General features: G+C 58.3%; 1 protein-coding gene across 1 annotated transcript; it reads left to right on the top strand.

The window, feature by feature from the left end:
• The first annotated feature begins 4006 nt into the window (after positions 1–4006).
• Positions 4007–19516, top strand: ANO9 (anoctamin 9). Its single transcript, XM_032414848.1, has 23 exons — positions 4007–4012; positions 9910–9984; positions 10074–10199; positions 10404–10549; positions 11751–11797; positions 11922–11980; positions 12062–12135; positions 12321–12455; positions 12547–12643; positions 12795–12855; positions 12986–13068; positions 13188–13292; positions 13380–13541; positions 13630–13666; positions 13880–13991; positions 16578–16635; positions 16741–16838; positions 16994–17133; positions 17277–17429; positions 18198–18345; positions 18950–19051; positions 19128–19221; positions 19355–19516. The coding sequence occupies exons 1-23, from the start codon at positions 4007–4009 to the stop codon at positions 19514–19516; spliced, it is 2280 nt and encodes a 759-aa protein (XP_032270739.1).
• The last annotated feature ends 97 nt before the right edge of the window (positions 19517–19613 follow it).

Genomic DNA, 19613 nt, shown 5'->3' on the forward strand with positions numbered 1-19613 from the left:
CTAAAGGAACAACAACAGTTGTTTCTGCTGCTAAGTTTGTCAAGGTGAGTGGATTCCGGAGAACTCTGCCACCTGCAGTTTTTTTTCCCACGGCTGGTGGAGGGTTTGGGGGCCGCTGTGCTGTCAGCTCAGGTGGGAGTGGCTCTCTGCTCCTTAAGACAGAAAACATTTAGGGCCCAGAGGTGTTGGGGGGCAGCATTCGGGAGACAAAATTGTCCCTGGGGTGAGGACATCAGGAGCTGGGGTCCCCACCCTGAAACCCTGGTATGACAGGCAAGGACCAGCCTCTGGCAAACCCCAGGAGCAGAGGCCCAGCCTGGGAAAGAATCTGCCTGCAGGGGCCTGAGCACAAGGAGGTCTGCCGCCCTAGACGGGGTGTCAGCCAGAGAGGCCAGAAGGGGCTGGGGGTATCTGGGACCAGCCCAGAGAGAACATGGGAGGCTGACCTGGCTGTGAGCCTCTGAGAAGTATCCTCAGTGAGACTTTGAGTGTCTTTGGGCCACACCTGATACGGGAAACAAAGACAGAAGGAAATGTAGATAAAATTAAATGTCCTTGTAACCTGCAGTCCATTAACATATACCTGAGACAGGCAGATTATAACATTCCTCCGAGGTCTCGAGTTTTCTTTAACAAACCAAAGTCCTTTGGGAACTTTCTTTCTCTTTACTTCTCCCTACCCCAAGATAGAGAATCACTTGCTCCGCATAATCCCAGGGCAGCAGGGGCAGTAGCTCCTCCTGTCCACGGGCCTGTCCCTGCGCTTTAATAAGACATCTTGGCCGTTGGCTCCAGACCCCACCAACAACAACATTCCAAAACTGCATCACACCCAGGCCATTGGGGTAGGGAGGACAGATTCCCAAGGTGAGGACAAGGGGACTTGTTCCTGCTTCGCCTGCTTGCAGGATTTCACCTGGGGCACTCCTGGTGGCTTTGTCACCCTGACCTCCTCCACAGGGTGGCCACCAGCCCCCCAGTTAGAAGGAGTCTGAGGCAGCCTTGGAGACAGCAGGAATGGGCGGCTGCCTCCACTTTGCCCTCAGAGGGAGGACGACAGGTGGGCAGGGTGCTCTGGAGCTCGGAGGAGGAAGGAGAAGGGATCTGGGTCCAGGATCCACAGGGGAAGAGCAGGAGGCCCATGCAGCCCCGTTGTCTCCCCAAGACAGGGCAGGGTCAGCTCTGCCAGCAGCGGGGGGGCCACACTGCCTGCAAAGGGCTGATCCGCTGTACGGCGGCTGTTTCAGACGACGCGCTCAAGACCAAGGCCGAGAGGAAGGCTGAGCCTGGGGACGTTAAGTCCATGATAGTAGATTTTAGTATCATCATAAAATAAATTTAATAATTAGGTTCATAAAAGTGATGTGTGTGTTGTAGAAAATTTGAAGAAAGCAAACTGAGGGAAGAAAAGCATAATCTCACCATCCACAGCTCACATCATTAAGCAGATATGAGCATAAATATTAAATCCAATCTTCAGTATTTTAATACATTTTAACTTAGTTGAGACAACAAAATGTATACATGTTTGCAATCTGTGTTTCTTCACTTAGTATAACATAAGCATTTTCCTATATTCTCATCACTCTTGGAAAGCATAATATTGTATGGCTGCTCAATCAGCATATGGATATACCGTGTTTGCTCAGACATTTCCCTATTGTTGAGCATCTAAGTGGCTTTTAATTTTTGCCTCAAAGGACATATTTATACACATTTTCATTATTTTTTTCCTTAGGATAGTTAGGACCAAATCATAAACAGTTTTTTTTTTTTTTTTAAAGATTTTATTTATTTATTTGACAGAGAGATAGAGAGAGAGCACAAGTAGGCAGAGTGGCAGGCAGAGGGAGAGGGAGAAGCAGGCTCTCCGCCGAGCAGGGAGCCGGACATGGGGCTCGATCCCAGGACCCCAGGATCATGACCTGAGCCGAAGGCAGCCGCTTAACCGACTGAGCCACCCAGGCGCCCCTTGGGACCAAATCATAAACAGTTTTAAGGCTTCTCATTCTTTTTGCTGAATTGCTTTCCCAAAGGGCTGTCCCTGTTTTCTCTCCAGATGGGGCTGCATAGGGTCTGTCCTTATTTTCCACCCTGCATTAAGAGTAGGGCACCTTCTCCCGTGGGGCCAGGCCAGTGCCCCCCCAGCCAGGCTGGAGATGCGGTCTTTGCCCCAAGGGGCCACGGGTGCTGGCTCTGGAGCAGCAAGGATCTGGATGTAACTTGACTTCCTTCAGGCCCTTGGAAGGTGGGAATGAGAAGCAGTGTCTCTGTGGCAATACAAACGGGATGCCAAGTAGAGACATGGAGACCCCACAGCTTTGTCGAGACCTGCAGCGGGGCCTGTGTCAGGGGAAATCCATTAGTGGGCGGTTTTAACACAATGCAAATGTAGATGCAGACATCCGGAGCAGGTGCGGTTGGGGACCAGGAGGAGACAGAGAGGCCAGGAGCTGGCTGGCAACCTAGACCTTGAGTTCGCATTGCTCATGCTCAAAAGCCCTTGATGATTGTTCCCTGAACGCGAATAGGGCATCTGAGGCCCTTTGGCCTGTGCAGATGGCTGGGTGACCCTAGCGTCCTTCTACCTTCTTCCTTAGGAAAAGTGATCGATCATACTTCCCAGGCTTCCATGCAAGAAGGTGTGGCCATGTGACCATGTGCCAGATGGAGCCCACCTCCTCCTTCCTCTCCCTGCTGGCTTGGATGTGGCTGTGACGGCCTGGAATGTTGGAATGTTGAGCAGCCGTTTTGAACCATGTGGTGGGACCAAGTGTTTAAGGTGACGGAGCAACAAGGCAGGTAATACTAGTCCTGGACTGGCCCACCCCAGACTTCATTTATGGGAAAAAGCAACGTATATGTTGCTATATATATACATATATATATATATAGAGAGAGAGAGAGAGAGAGAGAGAGAGCACGCGAGACTCGTTGAAGCCACTACCACTGGGTTTTCCATGACACCGATCTTCATGTATTTGTCCAGATTTGCTCCATCAGAGTCCCACAGGTCTTTGCTGGTCCCTCTCTTGTCTGCCACCTCATAGTTCAGTCCTGGTCCCTGCTGTTGACACAGCATGCCAAGGGGTCCCCCAGGCAGAAATGTGGGTGGGGTTGGGCCATATTATCCCAGAGCAAATATATGTCAATGCTGGGTCTGAACCACAGGCTTGCATGGGCTGCATGATGCTCCCTGCCCCCCATGACATCAGGGGTGCCCCCTCATACTGTTCCATGTTTCCATGTGCCTTGTCCTGCTGAGCTTCTGTCCTGTGTCCTCAGCTTCAGAGCAGCTTCCAGAGCCTGGGTACCCCAAATCACTGTTGGGGGCATTCTGCATTCTGGTGGCCCAGAGCCTTCCCCAGCTGTTGCCTAGAACGCAGGATCCATGCAGCCCAGGGCCAGCTCTCTCCTCCCCCAGATGGGGTCCACAGAGCAGGGGCTCAGGGGGGGAGTTTCTTCTTGGGGTCTGTCTCATCCCCAATCCTCCCTGCCCCAGTTTCTACTCTAAGGGAATCAACACTGGACTCCAGGGGTGGGAGTCAAGGGCTGGATGCTCTGGAGGGGCCCTGGGGAAAGCGTGTCCTGGGGTCTGGAAGAGTGAAGGTGAGCAGGGAGCCAGGGATGTTGGGGAGTGCTCATGTGCCCCACCCATTCTGCTTCCCCCTAGGAGGGAGATGCCAATCTATCTCCATCTTACAGGGGAACCCCTCCTGCAGGTGAGGGTGATGCCCCCAGGTGTGGGCAGGGGTCCCCCTGCTCCATCACCCCAGGAAGGTGTCAGAGAGCCCTGGGAACAGGGGACGGGTGTTCCTTCCAGCCTGGGGTGTGGCTGCAGAAGGATCGCAGGGGAGCAGGAGGTGGAGGAAGAGGAGGAGGAGGGAGGCGGGAGAGAGGAAGGAGGGAGTGGTGAGTCCCAAGCGGAAGTCAGGTAGGACTCGCCCCGTGGGCCTCGCTGCCACACTCTAGTCCCGCCAGCCCCCAGCCAGACTCCGGGGCCAGCATGCAGGTGAGTCAGCTGTGCAGGGGTCCACACCTGTGGCCAGGACACGCCCCCCCCAGGAGGCTCCACGCCTGTGAAGCCCTGCCAGCTTCACCTGGAAAGTACCTGTGGGGGTTCCCTGCAGCCCTCAAGGCTGAGGTGAGGGTGGCCAGAGCTCAGACAGAGTCCCTGGGCTGGCTGGGCGTTGGAGCAAGACAGAGGGCAGCTTTCCTCCTGCCCAGCCAGGGATACTGGGGACCCCAGGCCAGGCCCTTAGAGCCTGTGTGAGACCTAGATGAGGAGAGCATGTCCATCCGCAGAACTTGCAGCTCTGCCCTGCAAAGGGAAAGGGGGCTCTGGCCTCCAGGATGGGCTGATCTGAGGTTGGGGAAGCCAGGGGAGGCCGAGGTGGCCGGCTGAGCCCTCTGCTCCCTGGGCTCCTACCCAGGCAGAGGTTGGGGCTGACTGGGGGCTGTTGGGTTCTGATTCTGGGGGGCAAAGCAGGAGGCTATGGAGTCCCAGTGAGGGGGGCAGGAAACATCCTGGGAAGACTTCCTTTCTCCCCTCTGTCAGGGAAGACGTCATCCAGGCTGGGGCCCGTGCCTGGGTGGCCCAGGGAGGAGACCCGTGCCGAGGTGCAGAGCGAAACCAGCCTCCCACTCAGCCTCCTGAGTCCCTCCCAAGTGTGGGCCAAGCAGGTGGCCTCTCACTCCACCTTTGCCCAGGGCCTCCTCAGCCCTTCCAGAGCCAGCTCTGGCACCTGGCTGCTCAGGCTAGCGTATGGGCACACCTCAGCCCTAGCCCTGTCAGCCCCTTCCTTCCATGCCAGTCCCAAGCTGGGGTAAAGGGGAGACTTGGGGCTGCCTGGGGGGGTAGCACCTGGTTTGGCTGAGGCAAAGGAATCAATGCTTTGAAAGGGACATATGCAGGGGCACCTGGTGGCCCCAGCCCCTAGCTGGATCTGAGCATGCTCTTCCCCACTCCAGTCCCTTCCACGGCTCCCCATGGCCCCCAGCTGCCTGAGCAGCCTCCATGATCCGGCTTCTGCCGACCCCCGGCCTCACCTCCTGGCAGCTCCCTTCTAGCTCTTTATACCTCTGCCAAGGTCAAATGCTGAGTTCTGAGTCCCTGGGAGTACTAACTACCAAGTCCTTGGAGGTGCTGGGTCCTGAGTCTCTGGGAGGTCCTGAGTACCACGTCCCTGGACACTGATTGCATGCTGCCTCTCAGGGCCTGTCCATACATATTTTCCTCTCCCAGGAATGCTGCCCCCACTTTATGGCCTCCTGCCAACCTCAAGCTCCAGGCTACTTCCCCTGCCAAGCAGCCACCTGCCTCTCCAGGCCCCTGTGTCTACTTACACCACACGCTGCCTATGAGGGCTGCACACAGAGCAGGCTGCATCATCAGTGAGGGTCTGGGGATGGATGGACGGATGGACACATGCAACAAGGAACTGACAGAAGACAGATGGATAGCTGAAGAGGTGGAGGGATGGAGGGGGGATGGAGGCAAGGAGGGGCAGACAGGAGGGAGGGGCAGATGACCGGCTTCAGAAGTCCAAGAAGCAGAGCCAGGTGCAGGGGAGATTTGCTCAGGGAGGGTGGACTCAGGGCGTCTGCGCTGAGTGAGCAAGGGTGGGCTTCTCTGTGTTTGCACACTTTGGTGGGGGCAGGAGGGTCCCTTTGCTGGATGATGAAACTACAGTGTGCTCATGGGACCCAGTCAGAGGGTGTGATGTGACCTCAGGGTGAGAAGTGCCACGGACAGTGAGGGGAGGCCTGAATACGTTCCTTTTGCCACGTGTGTGTCCATGTAACCCACCTGATTGGGAGCTCGGTGACAGTCACGTCTGCACAGCAGTGTCCTCAGCCCCACTGGGGACCTGGAGGCCAAACTGGGAAGGGATGGACAGGGGCAGGACTCCCCCAGCTCTGACCCTTCATGTTCTGTGCTGTAGGGGAGGGAGCGTCTCCTGGGACCTGCAGTGTCTCCAGAAGTCCCCTCCTTTGGAACTAGTGGCTGAGCCCCCTGGGACTCTGGCCTGTGTTAAGCCTGGGCTCTGGCCCACTAGGTGCTTGGCCTGCAGGGGGTGGACGCTGGAAGGACTAAAGGGAGAACAATAGTGATCTCCCAGCCTGCACCCCTCATCCGTGCAGGAGCTTGCCTGGGATCTGCACAGGACAGGGAGAGCTGGGATCTCCAAGGCTGTGTGTCAGGACAGTCCCTGTACCTGCCCTGGGGGCCCGGGAGGCTGATGGACACTGGAGGTCCTGGAGAGGGAGCCTGAGGGATGGAGACACAGGGGCCCCAGACACCCTGCTTCGGGCAACACCGAGCAGTCTGCTTGGCTGGAGGTGGGGACGACTTCATGTGAGCCCAGTCCCCATCTGTGAAGGCCTCTCACCCTGGAGGACAGATGGACTGGTGGACAGCCTGGTCCTGGAGGCTGTGGCTGTGGCCATGGCCCACGGAGGGACTTGCATGGAGCAAGTGACCTTGGGGCTGGTGAGCCCAGAGTACATGGGAAGCAGATTCTCAGAACCCGGTCCCGGTCTGGCTGTGGGGAGGGGGGCGGCTGGACTAGAGCTGGAGGGGGGGACTCTGACCTGGCTGCCCCTTGGCTGCCTGCCCATTGCCGAGGGCTGACCAGGTGCTGACCAGGTGTACATGTAACTTTGCCCTGGGGGTCCCTCTGTCTGGTGGCCAGGATCCGCGGTCAGTGCCCATCAGATACCTTAGGTGGCATCAGGATCACATGCCAGCCCGTAGAGGAGGTCGAGTCGGCCCTTCCCAAGAGGCTCTGGGTAACTGTCCCAAAGCTGTGCAATGTCTCTGGTGGGGAAAGGGGTCGTCTGAGTCAGGACCTCACCAGGTCCAGCAGCCTCATTTCTGTGACCCGGTAAGGGCCTGCCTACCCCCACTGCCGGACCTTTGAGGGTCCCTCTGGGAGAGTCCCTTCTTCCCAGGCTCCCTCCTCCTGCCTGGATCCCAGTGTTCTGTCCAGTCTGGCTTCCCTATGTCATTCCTCCACACCCTGGGGACCCATCTCTCACCCCTGGTGGTCCTGCCTGTTCTTCAGCCTCAGGCCCATGTTGGGGTCTCTCCTTGCAGTCTCTGCCAGAGGAGCTCAGTTCAGGGTTGGGGGAGGGGTAGACAGGGAGAGTCTCCTCCAGGGTCCGAAGTCAAACACATGAGGTCTTTCCTGCCAACGCAGGGGTCAGTTGCACTCACCAATTCCTCCAGCACAACGCTTACTGAGCCCTATGGTGGGCAAGTCACAGAACCAGATGCTGGTGACCTGAATGCCCCTGTTCCCATGCAGTTGAGACTTCACTCTCTTCCCTGAGACAGAGGCAACTCAGCCCAGGGGCTCTCCCTGTCCTGCAAACCTGTGAGCTGCAGCTTTCTCTTCTGGCCCGAGATGGGACAGAAGTCTTAAATACCGCAAGCCACACCTGAGTGCTAGGGCTTTGGGACCCGAGGCGCTGTCCGTATTAGCCCAGTCTTCAGGAGACCCTGGCACCTGACGCCTCAGGGCCTGCCGTTCTGTGCTGGCATGTGATGCCATTTTCTGGCTTCTGTGATTGGGACAGAGGAGAGTGGGGCAGACCCAGGTCCCATCCTGGGGCCAGTAGTTCTGGTGTCCATGGGTGTGGTTGGGGAGTTGGACTAGGGTTGCAGGTTTTGAAGCAAATAAAAAGCAGATACCCAGTTAAATTGAATTTTACATTAAACATTTCTTTTTTAGTATAAGTGTGTCCCATGCAGTAATTGGGACATGCTTATACTAGAAGGTATCTGCTGTTTATCTCAAATTCAAATGTGATGGGGCGGCCTGCGTTCTACCTGGCTGCCCTCCAGGGCAGACTGGCCGGAGCGGTCCAGTGCAGCTTTGCGAGGGAGGCAGGCCTTGAGCTTGGCGAAGTGTGGTTGTAGAGGGAAGGGGTAGTGGGTGGGGGTGCCAGCAGGGGCGGAGGCCTGGTGGTGGGCAGGTTGGAGAGGAGGGTGTGATGCTGCGGCGCACAGCCATGGGCTGCACTGAGCTCCTAAGCCGGGAGAAGGGCTGGGGTCACCCTGGGGCGGTAGGGGTGGTGGGCTGGCAGGGGCCATGCCAAGAGCCCAGTGCCCACAGTGGGGTGGGCAGTGCCTGAACTTGCCAGCCCAGTAGGCATGAGGTGGGGTGCTCTGATGGACCCGCCCCCTAGTGCGCCACCCGCACCCTGATCCCTGGGACGTTGCAGGATCCCTGTGCCTCCTGAGAGAGCTGCCCGCTGGGAAGCGAGCTGGGGACGCTCTCCCTGGCACACACAGCATGCCCAGCACGGCTCTGGGGCTGCAGGGTGCTTCCTGCAGCCAGGCAGAAAGAGGTGGGCAATCTTGCCTGAGGGCACACGGTGTTGGCAACCCAGGCTCTGGGCTCCAAAGCCGGTGTCTCCTCCACTTCAGCCTGGAGCTCCCCCACTGTGACCTGACTGCCCTGTCCCCCACCTCCTGCGCCCCCACCCCCCAGCTCTGGGGCCCACGACGAGGCCCTGGGCACTCTGGGTCAGCCTCGCAGCCTGCTATCTGCCCGCCAGGAGGGGGTGAAGGCTGAGCTCCCCCCCCGTCCCCACTTGTGCAGTTTTAGCCCTATGCCCTCTGCCCCGCTTCCCCTGACACCACGGTCCTATCGCCTGGGGCTCTGGTCAAAACGAAGAGCCCCCCACACGGCCGCCTGGACTCGGACGTCACCAGCTCTTCCCCTTGTGTCCTTTCCCTGTGCCCGGGTCTGTGCAGGATCCCGCTTGAGGCATTTAACTTCACGTCTCCTTGGCCCCCTCCCGTCTGTGACGGTTCCTCTGTCCCTCCTTGTCCTTGGCCATCTGACTCTTGAGCCTGATGTTTTCTCAGGCTGAGACAGGACTGTGTGTTTTAGGGAGGGGGCTACAGACTACCCATCACATCCTGTTGGCACGGTGGCGGGGGGCCCTAACAGCTAAATTATATCACTGGGCCCTAGACCTTCCTCACCTGGGGTGGGGCTACCTGCTGGGGTTCTCTCTTTCCCCTTCCCACACTTTCTTCATTAGTCATTAAGTCCCCAAGGGAAGGTCTGGGGGGAGGAAGAGAGAACTCGTGACATCCATTAATGCTGCCACGATACCGGCAGATAGTCGGGAGAGGCTTGGAAGCTGTGTACACAGCCGGTTCCTCCTTAAGGTTCTGCCCCCTGAGTTTAGCATCCGTCTGTCTGTCCCAGATGTGCCTACAGCACTTACTCCTGCAGGATTCTCACTGGACTTACTGTTACTAAACTCAGAACCATGTGACGTTGGCCCCCAGTGGCCCATGTGTGGCGGCAGCCCACCCTCCCTCCTGCTGCGTGGTCTTCCACTGTGCGGGGCGGCACGGTGTCTTCGTCCATCCACATGCTGCTGGGAATTTGGATTATTTGCACAAATTTTATATGAAATAAGCTACTGTGAGCATCCTCTTCCTTGTGTTCAGGGCTGGATGGGCCGGGCTGGATGGCCTAGAATGTTCAATATTGTTTCCCCAATTCATGCATGACAGGGAATCTGTTGACTTCGATGCTGTCAGGCCATTAAAATGCCTGTGACCAAAAGGGCAGAAGGTGATGCCTCTGGCCACCAGACCTGCAGTTCCTGCTCTTCTATTTGCTGCTTGTCTTTTCTGAAGGATCTCAGAGCTCTTTGCTGATATTTCTAAACAGACCTTTGCTGGAGTCACCTAGTGCCTCCCCACCCATCGCCCTGCTCATCGTGATCCTAGCACTGAGCCCCACCTGGGGCTACCTACTTGTTCAGTTGTGGTCCTGCCCCCAAGCTTTGTGTTTGCCCCCTCGGTGCTGGAGTACCTGGCCTGGGAGGTGTTCTGCTGCAGGAATGAGCCCCGTCCTTCCGTCTACCCTCTGCCCCCAGGGTGAGGAGAGCTGCCAGATCCTGGCGGGGACTGAAGGGGACAGCTTTCCACTGATGGAGATCAACACTGGTGAGGTGAGTCTCTACCTGGGCCCCTCCCAGACTAGGTCCCAGGCTTGGCCTGTTCCCTGTGCCAGCCTCAGCCCCACACCTCCTTCCTCCAGACTGAGGCCTCTGAGCAGTGGGATTACGTCCTTGTGGCTGACCACCGCACCCAGAGAAATACCAGGCAGGCCCAGCAGCAGCAGCAGTTCCTGGAAGAGCTCAAGAGAAAGGGCTTCCATTACAAGGTGGGCTGGCTGAGGGCCTGGCTTGGTGTGGAGCATGGGGGACTGGGCCGCTGGGGTCATGGGGGCCAGGTGTGTCCTGGGGAGGGGTCTGGAGATATGGCTGTGGCCTTGTGCCTGAAGTCAAAGGGACAGGCCAGTGGCTGTGGACGAAGGGGGGAGCTTCCGAAGTGGAGTGGAGGTCCCCAAGCGCCCTCCCACCCCCAGATGATAGAGGACCACAAGAAGGTGTTCTTTGGGATCCGAGTGGACAGCAGGATCTTTGGCCTGTACTGCAGACTCCTCATGGAGCCTGAGGGTCCTGCCACCAGAGTGCAGCCTGCCAGGCCACCCTCCATCCCAGCCACCACCAGGTGAGAGCCTGGCCAAGACCTGGGGCCGGGAGGACCACTGCCCACCATGCTTCTGGTCCAGTCAGGCTTGCAGGCATGGTGTTAGGTCAGAGGTCCCGGGGCAGAGATCTGAGCCTGAGTGTCCATGTCTGTGTGATACGGGATGAAGATAGTTCTCGCTTCTTGGAGTGTTCTGAAACTTACGTGTGACTATGTTTCCTGAAGGGTGGGCAGGATTTGGACAGGCCAGGAGGACCTCCCAGTGGTCCCTCCTAGCTTTGAGGTCATCTCCCCAAGACCTGGGATGTGGGTCCCGACCTCCCCTCTCCAGACCAAATGCCCCTCCATGGACATCTGTCCCCAGCCTCCCAGGCACCCAAGCCTCTTCTCTCCAAGCACCTCCTTTTCCCCGCTGACCCTCCAGCCTTCTACACCGCTCCACCCACCCTCCCCACATCCCTCCTCTATCACCTGTCTCGCCTCGGCCCAGGCCCCTCTGAGCTCAGCTGGGGCCTGGTCAGTTGGAGACTGGCAAAGAATGCCCCTGGAGTTTGGATATGAGCAACAGAGGGGGCCTCCTGTGAATGCGGGAGAACTGGCTGGTCTCCGGGAGGTGCAAGGGGACGGTGGCTGAGTAGAGGCACCTTGACAGGGCCCGGGAGGAGCAGGCTGGGCGAGTGCCCTGGGACGTCAGAGGGACATGTCTTACAGGAAGATGTTCTGGGAGAGTGTGGCTCTGCAGTCAAATGTCTGGCTGTGCCACTTCCTGGCTCTGTGGCCTTGGGCAGGTTACTCAACCTCTCTGAGCCTCCATCTCTCCATAGGGAAAATGGCTCACCGGCTATAAGGATTTGTGCATATAAAGGCATAGGGTGTGCTCTGGATGTGTGGGGGCCCAGGTGGGAGGTGTGATAGGAGGTGTGTGGGGGGGTGTCTAGGCCAGTACCTGGGAGGGGATGGTGTAGGACTGAGCATTAGGCGGGGAGGTCCTACCCCCAAGGGAGCCCCATCCTGGAGCCATGGGGTAGCTAGGCCACAGGGGGACTCAGAGGGGTGGGGGAGGGCTCCTGGAGGAGTCCTAGATTCTGGACTCTGCTCAGGTAGTAAGGCAGGCAGGCTGGAGGCTTCACCAGGACACAGAGGGGTCTGGGACCTGGCCAGACAGAGGGTGGGGTCCACCCAGGTCAGGCAGAGTCATCCTGAACCAGTTCTTGTGTTCCAGAATCCGAATTGTCAACTTTGTACTAAACAGCAAGACGGCAGCTGGTGGTAAGGACAGGATGGACAGTGGCCTATGCAGCGGCCCACCAGAAGGGGTGTTGACATGGGGAGAGCAGGGCAGGGCTCCCCCTCACCCCTACTCCCCTCTGACCCGACTCCCTGTGACCACCAGACACATTAGAGGATTTGGTGAAGAGTGGGGTCTTTGAGACCAGATTCGCCCTGCACAAGGTGAGGGGTGGGCCAGCTGGGAGAGGGCTTGAGGATGGGACCAGAGGCAGGAAGCTCTCACCGTCTGTCACTTGTGCTCAGGGGGAGGAAGACCTAAAGAAGAAATGGGCCCGGTGGAGAAACATGTTCCACCCCCAGCCGATTGATGATATCAGGTGAAACTGCCCCAGACAAATCACCCGTGCCCCCACAGACACACCCGTGCCCCCAGCAGACAGATGTGTCTGTGCTCCTCGGCCAGACACACGGATGCTGTATGCCCCTTGCCCCCACACGGGGCACACCCCACTCAGGCACTGGCCTGGGTGGGGGTGGCCCTGATGGGCAGCTCTGCCGGCAGGGACTACTTTGGCGAGAAGGTGGCCCTGTACTTCGCCTGGCTCGGCTGGTACACCTACATGCTGGTGCCCGCTGCAGTGGTGGGCCTCATCATCTTCCTGAGCGGCTTCTCCCTGTTCAATGCCAGCCAGATCAGGTCGGGATGGAGGGGCGAGGCCGGAGCGGGGGGCGGGCCCGGATGGGGCCGTCTGGGGGAGCTGCCACCTGCCCGGTCCTTGCCCCCACAGCAAGGAGATCTGTGAGGCCCACGACATCCTCCTGTGCCCTCGCGGCGACCACAGCCGTCGGTACCAGCAGCTCTCGGACACCTGCACCTTTGCCAAGGTTTGCCGCCCCGGGGGCTCCGCTCCAGCCTGTCTTCCCGGAGGAGGGGAAGCTGAGGGTCTGCCCCTGCAGAGTGGGGCTCACGCTTCCCCGCTGGGGGCGTGGTGGGCAGCGAAGGGCCGCCCCCAGCCGCGTGCGCCCCTCTCCCCAGCTCACGCACCTCTTCGACAACGAGGGCACTGTGCTCTTTGCTATCTTCATGGCTCTGTGGGGTGAGTCGCCGTGGGCACTTGGGGGGCAGCCTGAGCACTTGGGGGGGCCAGTCCTGCCGCTGCGCCCATGGCGCCAGCCCCACCCCCACCCCAGGAACACAGGTGGGTCGCCTCTTCGCTCCCTCTGCAGCCACGGTGTTCCTGGAGATCTGGAAGCGGCAGCGGGCCCGTGTGGTCCTGCACTGGGACCTGTACGGGTGGGACGAGGACCAGGTGAGGCGGCGGGTGATCCAGGGGCTGTCTGCGCACCTTGTGTGGCGGTGCCGCACCTGCGTCTGCCTCGTCCCAGGCGGGTGTCCCCGTGTCTGAGGCATGTCTGGTGCCCTCCACAGGAGGAAATGGCGCTTGAGCTCATTAACTGCCCTGATTACGAGCTCCGGCCACAGCAGCACTCCTACCTGAGAAGCACCGTCATCCTCATCCTGTCTCTGTTCATGGTACTCGTACAGAAGCTGTGGTGGGGCTGGAGACCTGGGCAGGGGACAGCCGTCCTGAGGAGCCCTGTCCTGGCCGCCCCTCCACAGATCTGCCTTATGATCGGCATGGCCCACCTCCTGGTGGTCTACCGTGTGCTGGCTGCCGCCCTCTTCAATTCCACCTTGCTCTTCCAAGAAGAGCAGGTGACCACAGCCGTGGTGGTGACCGGGGCCCTGGTCCACTACGTGGCCATCCTCATCATGACCAAGGTGGCTGGGCGGGGATAGAGGGAGGACGGGGCAGGGGGAGGGTCTCCCCTGAGGCCCAAAGTAAGCCCTCTGGTTTCCCCTCCTGCAGGTCAACAAATATGTGGCTCTGAAGCTTTGTGACTTTGGTGAGAGGGGGACCTGTGGGGAGGGGGGTGCAGAAAAGGGACAGGAGGACTCAGGGCTGGGGTCTTGAATCGCCAGACAGGGGAGGGAGCCCTTTCTGCTGTCTCGACTGCCTCTCCCACCTGACAGACAGGTGAGGGTTGCGGGTGTCCCTGAGTTGTCAGGATAGGGACAGGTCAGGGATGGGCGAGGGACAGCCCCACATCTCATTCTAGAGAAGCCCAGGACCTTCTCAGAGCGCGAGAGCAAGTTCACCATCAAGTTCTTCACTCTGCAGTTCTTTGCTCACTTCTCGTCCCTCGTCTACATTGCCTTCATCCTGGGCAGGTAAGAGTGGCCCACTCCCACTGCCTCATCCACCATTTAGTCCCCCCCTTTAAAGTGGAGATACCTGCTCGTCTTTGTTTTTGCTCAGGGGCACCTGGGAGGCTCAGTCGGTTAAGTGTCTGCCTTCGGCTCAGGTCATGATCCCAGGGTCCTGGGATCGAGCCCCGCATACGGCTCCCTGCTCAGCGGGGAGTCTGCTCTCCCTTTCCTCCCCGCTCATGCTCTCTCTCACTATCTCTGTCGCTATCTCTGTCTGTCACTCTCAAATAAATAAATAAAATCTTTAAAAAAAAATTCATGCTCAGAACAGTTGGACACCCAATATAAAAATGTGTGGCAGAAGCCCACAGTGAACCCCCAGCTCTCTACTCCCCATGCCCAGAGGTGACCCCATAACCATTGCATGGGTCTTCCCAGAATTTTTCACACATTCAAGTACACACACATATACACCAGTTGACGTACATGGTTTTGTCCTGTAAATCATTTTATCTTCTCATTATACTGAAATGTACTGTGGGCATCTCCCACATATGCATGGATGGCGAGGCCTCATTTTAAAAACCACACCATGAGCCTTAGTTTGCAGGATGTGCTGGAATTTATTTTATCAGCTCAGTTGGTGGACATTTGGGTAATTTCCAACATTGAGCTTTGTAAAGCTGAAATGAGTGTTTCATATAACACACATGGACTTCCCTCTTCTTTCTTATTAGTGAAATCAACATTTTTTTGGTTCAATCAATATACTGAATTTTGTTCTGAAGAAAATAATTGCTCCATTTGTTCTGTATATTTGCTTAAATTGCATAAGACACATACATATTGCCAATTAATTCCAAACTCCAGTGGAACTTTAAAAAAAACCCAAGTCCTCCAAGTATGTTCAAAGACATGAGGCAGTCCCTAGACCCCGGCTGTCCTCTAGGACACCTCTAGGTGTCCACCCGTCCCCTCGGGGCTGTGTGCACCTGTTCATCCTGGGAGCCCTTCACTCTCTGCTGTGTAGGAGACCCCAGGTTTTCCAGGGGCTTCCTGAGGAAGGGTACAGAGGAAATCAGATGCCCTTATTGAGGGCCTGATGGAGTGCTTGCTGGAGGTAGACTTCTTCCAACTCTAATCTCACCAAGCCTGTCCTCTGAATCTCTCAGCGGGTGTCTTGGTGGGTCTTTTTCATTGGACTTGAACAATTCACCTCTCCCTCCTCTGCCTCATCAACACCTGTCTTGGTCCTAGATTATCTCCACCTCCACACAAGTATCCTGTCTCATTCCTTTCAAGGAATGTTCTCCCCACCACACCCAATGGCTGGCCCTCCTACTTCTGCTCCTACTTCTCCTCTCTCTGGTCCTGCTTGCCCCTTCCCGGATGCTGGCTTCTCCTCTTCTCCCGACCTCTCGATGTCACAACGTCCTGCTGTTCCCATGACTTCAGGTGCCGTCTCAAACACCATCCAGACACACCAGTGAGGCCCACACTCCTGTCTCCAGCCCAGACCTCTCCCTGGAGTCCAGACTCCCAGGTCCAGCTGCCTCTCACCTCCCCTCAGATGCCCTACGGGCACCCCAACCTTACCGTGCCCACAAGCTCGTCCACAGTCTCCCTCTTCCACGTGGCAGCTCCACCTTCCCGTTGCTCAGCCCAGACCCCGGGTCCCCCAGATTCCCCACTTCCCCTCTGGCACAAGGCACTTGTTTGCCCCGTCTCTACTGCAGGGGCGGCAGCTCCCTGAGGGGAGCACGGGGGCTTGCCGTTGCTGAGTCAGCACCTGCAGGAGGCCTGGCATGTGGGATCGGTATCAGTCACATGGAAAGAAATTCCCAGGCACTTGCTGGGCCTGGAGCCTTGGGTCCTTCAGCTCTGAGTGATTTTCATGCATCTTGTGTCTTCGGTTCCCTCTGCTCCCCTCTCCGGAATTCTTTTTGTTTGGAAACTGGGCCTTCTGGTTTTCTTTGCTTTTTTTCCCCTCCCATTTTTTGTTCCAGATTCTGGGAGTTTTTCTCCACTCTGTTTTCCAACCCTTCAGTTGAATGTTTTACTTCTGCTCATGTTCTTCAATTCAGGGCACTCCTTTGCATAATTCCTTCACAGCCTCGTCTTTGTGGCACCAGCACGCCATGGCTTTTCTTGTCTGAGGATCTTGTCTCTTTTTTCTCTTCTATTCTGGTATTGCTTTTTTTCCTCCAAGTTTCTTTTATGCTCTTTCTTTAACTGGTTTCTGATTTTGGCGTTAGAGGCTTTCCCTAGATGTCACCTGTCCATAACTGAGAAAGCCGTGTGCCAGTGTTTTTGCTCTGGGCCGCGTCTCTCCCGTGAGGACCTCTTGCTCTGTCAGACTCCTGCCTGGAGGCAGAAGGACACTTGTCACTGTTGGTCGGGGCTCAGCTGGGGAAGGGACAGTGCGGGGTCTCAGAATCCACTGGCCCAACCCTACAATCCGACTCTTTGGTGGTTCAAGCCCCTAGAAGTGAGCCTCTGTCTCCCTGACCATTGACCGCAAGCCCCACTCTCTGTCCTTCTGCTCCACCCCCACCCAGTCCGAAGCAAGGTCCTGCCCCCCTCCTCCAGCCTAACTGTCCTTCCTAGGATCAACGGTCACCCTGGGAGGTCTGTGCGCCTGGCGGGGCTGTGGAAGCTGGAGGAGGTCAGTCTGTCCTGGACACCTTGCCGCTCTGCCCCTCCACTCCCTCCCTCCCCACCCCACAGCCCTGCCTCCCCACACCTGACCTCCCACCTTGGACCCCCGCAGTGCCATCTCAGTGGCTGCATGATGGACCTGTTCCTGCAGATGGCCATCATCATGGGTCTGAAACAAACCCTCAGCAACTGCATGGAATACCTGGGCCCGTGAGGACCACCCTCCTTCCCCAGGGCTCTCCTGGTGCCCCCCTCACCCCAGGGAGCCCCTCCTGTCTCCACATCTCCCAGAGCCAGCAGTTCTGAAGGGCCCCTCCGCCCCCAGCACCCCTCCCTGTTCCCCACTAGTTCTCATCACCCCTTAGGTGGCTGGCTCACAAATGTCGCCTGATGCGGTTCAGGCTGAGCCGCACGTCCGGGGACCCCGAGCTCAGGCGCTTGCAGTGCAACTACCTCCTGAACCCAGTCAACACCTTCAGCCTTTTCGATGAGTTCATGGAGATGAGTACGTGGGGTGGTTGGGGGCACAGGCCTGATAAGCAGCCAGTTCCCGGGCAGGTCCTGGGGGACTGGTGGGTGGAGGGTGCGGGAACTCTGGCGTGTGGCGCGCCCCACAGCGCAAGATGACAGCCCCACACCTCCTCCCAGTGATCCAGTATGGCTTCACGACCATCTTCGTGGCCGCCTTCCCACTCGCCCCCCTGCTCGCACTCTTCAGCAACCTTGTGGAGATCCGCCTGGACGCCATCAAGATGGTCAGGCTGCAGCGGCGGCTGGTGCCCCGCAAGGCCAAGGACATCGGTCAGGGGCCCGACCGGGTGGCGGGGGGCACGGGCACTCCAGCCAGGGGTGGGGCGGCGAGGGATGCTGGGACCAGATCATGCCAGTTCCCTTGAAATCATCTCTCCAAGACTAGCCCTCTCACCCCATAGACAGCCCCCAGCCCTTCCTCAGGCTCTGCCTAGGATGGGAGTTGGCCTTGAGGGGGTGGTGCTCGGGCAGGAAGAGGCAGGGCTGGTGTGCATCTTACAGGATCCAGCTGAAGGAACTGTGGCCGCCTTGGGGGGCCCAGGCAGAAGAGCTGGGCTCTGAGAGCAGAGAGCTGAAGGAAGGAGGGGTCCAGCAGCTGGGGGCAGGGACTAAGAGCAGGACTATGACATGGCCTCTGTCACCCAGACTGTCCTCGCTGAGATGGCCGGGTGTGAGGGAAGAACAGAGTGGATGGGGTGCTGGATGTGGGCAGAGGGAGAGAGAAGTATGAGTAGGAGGGAGGCCCCAGTCTTGGGCCCAGGTTAAGGGGTTCTGACCCCAGAGTGGAGCAAGCTTGGGAGCAGCTGAGGGGTTCAGGCAGAAGATGGGGGTCAGGGGAGACCTGAGCCCCTCCTGGTCCACGTCTGTATCAGTGAAGGTTGCCGACAGCTGCCATGAGCAGTGGCATGGGCAGAGGTGACCAGGCCCCATGATCATCCAAGGTCCCAGCCTTGGGCATGGTGGCCGGAGGTGGGGTGGGCAGTGCCAGTGGATCAGGGCTTGATGAACCAGATGCCTCACCCCGCTGCTGTGGCCCAGGGACCTGGCTGCAGGTGCTGGAGACCATTGGCGTGCTGGCCGTCATTGCCAATGGAATGGTCATCGCCTTCACGTCTGAGTTCATCCCCCGAGTGGTGTACAAGTACCACTATGGCCCCTGCCGACAGGGGGCCCAGCCTGCAGTCGAGTAAGGGGGCGCTGGGGGAGCCTCAAACTGTCGAGACCCCTGGGAAAACTGGCCCAGCCACACAGCTCAGCCCTAGGGGAGCCCGGGGGAAGGGCTTGATGCTGCCAGGATTATCTGTGGTTGTCATGAGTCTGGGCGTGGGGGTGGCCCTGCCCCCCATACCAACCTGCAGACCACAGGGGTGCTGGGACCCCAGTCGGGGAGTTAAGGTCCCAGAACCAGATGTTTTCTGAGCGGGCCCCACCGGAATGACTCCCTCCCAAAGTTAAACCTTTGGGGCTGCTCCACAGGAGAGGGCAGAATGGTTTCCTTACCCAGCGCCTCCAGCCCTCCAAAGGACCACTGTACCTACAGACTGGGTTTCCAGGGGTCTCCCCCTGGAAGGCTCCCCTAAATTCCTGGAGGGAAGGCAGGCACCCTGAGTCTCTTCAGGCGCACCCCCTCGCCCCTCTCCCGTGCAGAGAAGTGAAGGAGGCCTTCTGTGCTTTGGCCCACCCTATAGCCCCCACCACACAGGGATTAGCTCCAAGAAAGCACCCTGGAGCCTGAAGGGGCCACACCCTGCAGCCCTCACCTGCCCGGGGCCTTCTCTTCCTTCCCCTAGCTGCCTCACAGGCTACATCAACCACAGTCTGTCTGTGTTCTACACCAAGGACTTCCAGGACCCCATCCAGATAGAAGGCTCAGAGAATGTGACTGAGTGCAGGTTTGGAGCCCCCCCCATCCCCCATGAGCATCCTCTGACCTCCTGACCCCTGACCTCAGTTACTTCCCCACCCCAGGTACCGGGACTACCGCAACGCTCGGGACTACAACTTATCTGAGCAGTTCTGGGTCCTCCTGGCCATCCGCCTGGTCTTCCTGATCCTCTTCGAGGTGGGCCAGAACTGGGGGAGGGGCCCCAAGACAGGGGCAGCTCTCTCAGCCCTCCTCCCTGGCCCCCAACCCCTCAAGTCCCTGCTGGGTCTGCCTTGACCTCTCCGGCCAGCCCTTGTGCCCTGCCCCCCAGCACGTGGCTTTGTGCATCAAGCTCATCGCTGCCTGGTTCATGCCTGATGTTCCTCAGTCGGTAGAGAACAAGGTTCTGGAGGAGAAGTACCAGACGCTCCGGGAGAAGATGTGGTATGGGAGGCAGAGACCAGGCTGGGGTAGGGCCAGGCTCCAGGCCTGAGGGAGGGCCATGGCCCTGATCCCCAACAATGCCATTCCTGCCTCCAGCTCCGGCCCCAAGAGCACAGAGGTGTAGGAGACCCAGAGCTGCTCAAGAG

This window comes from Phoca vitulina, unplaced genomic scaffold (genome assembly GCF_004348235.1).
Source record: "Phoca vitulina isolate PV1807 unplaced genomic scaffold, GSC_HSeal_1.0 scaffold16, whole genome shotgun sequence".
NCBI classification, from domain to species: Eukaryota; Metazoa; Chordata; class Mammalia; order Carnivora; family Phocidae; genus Phoca; species Phoca vitulina.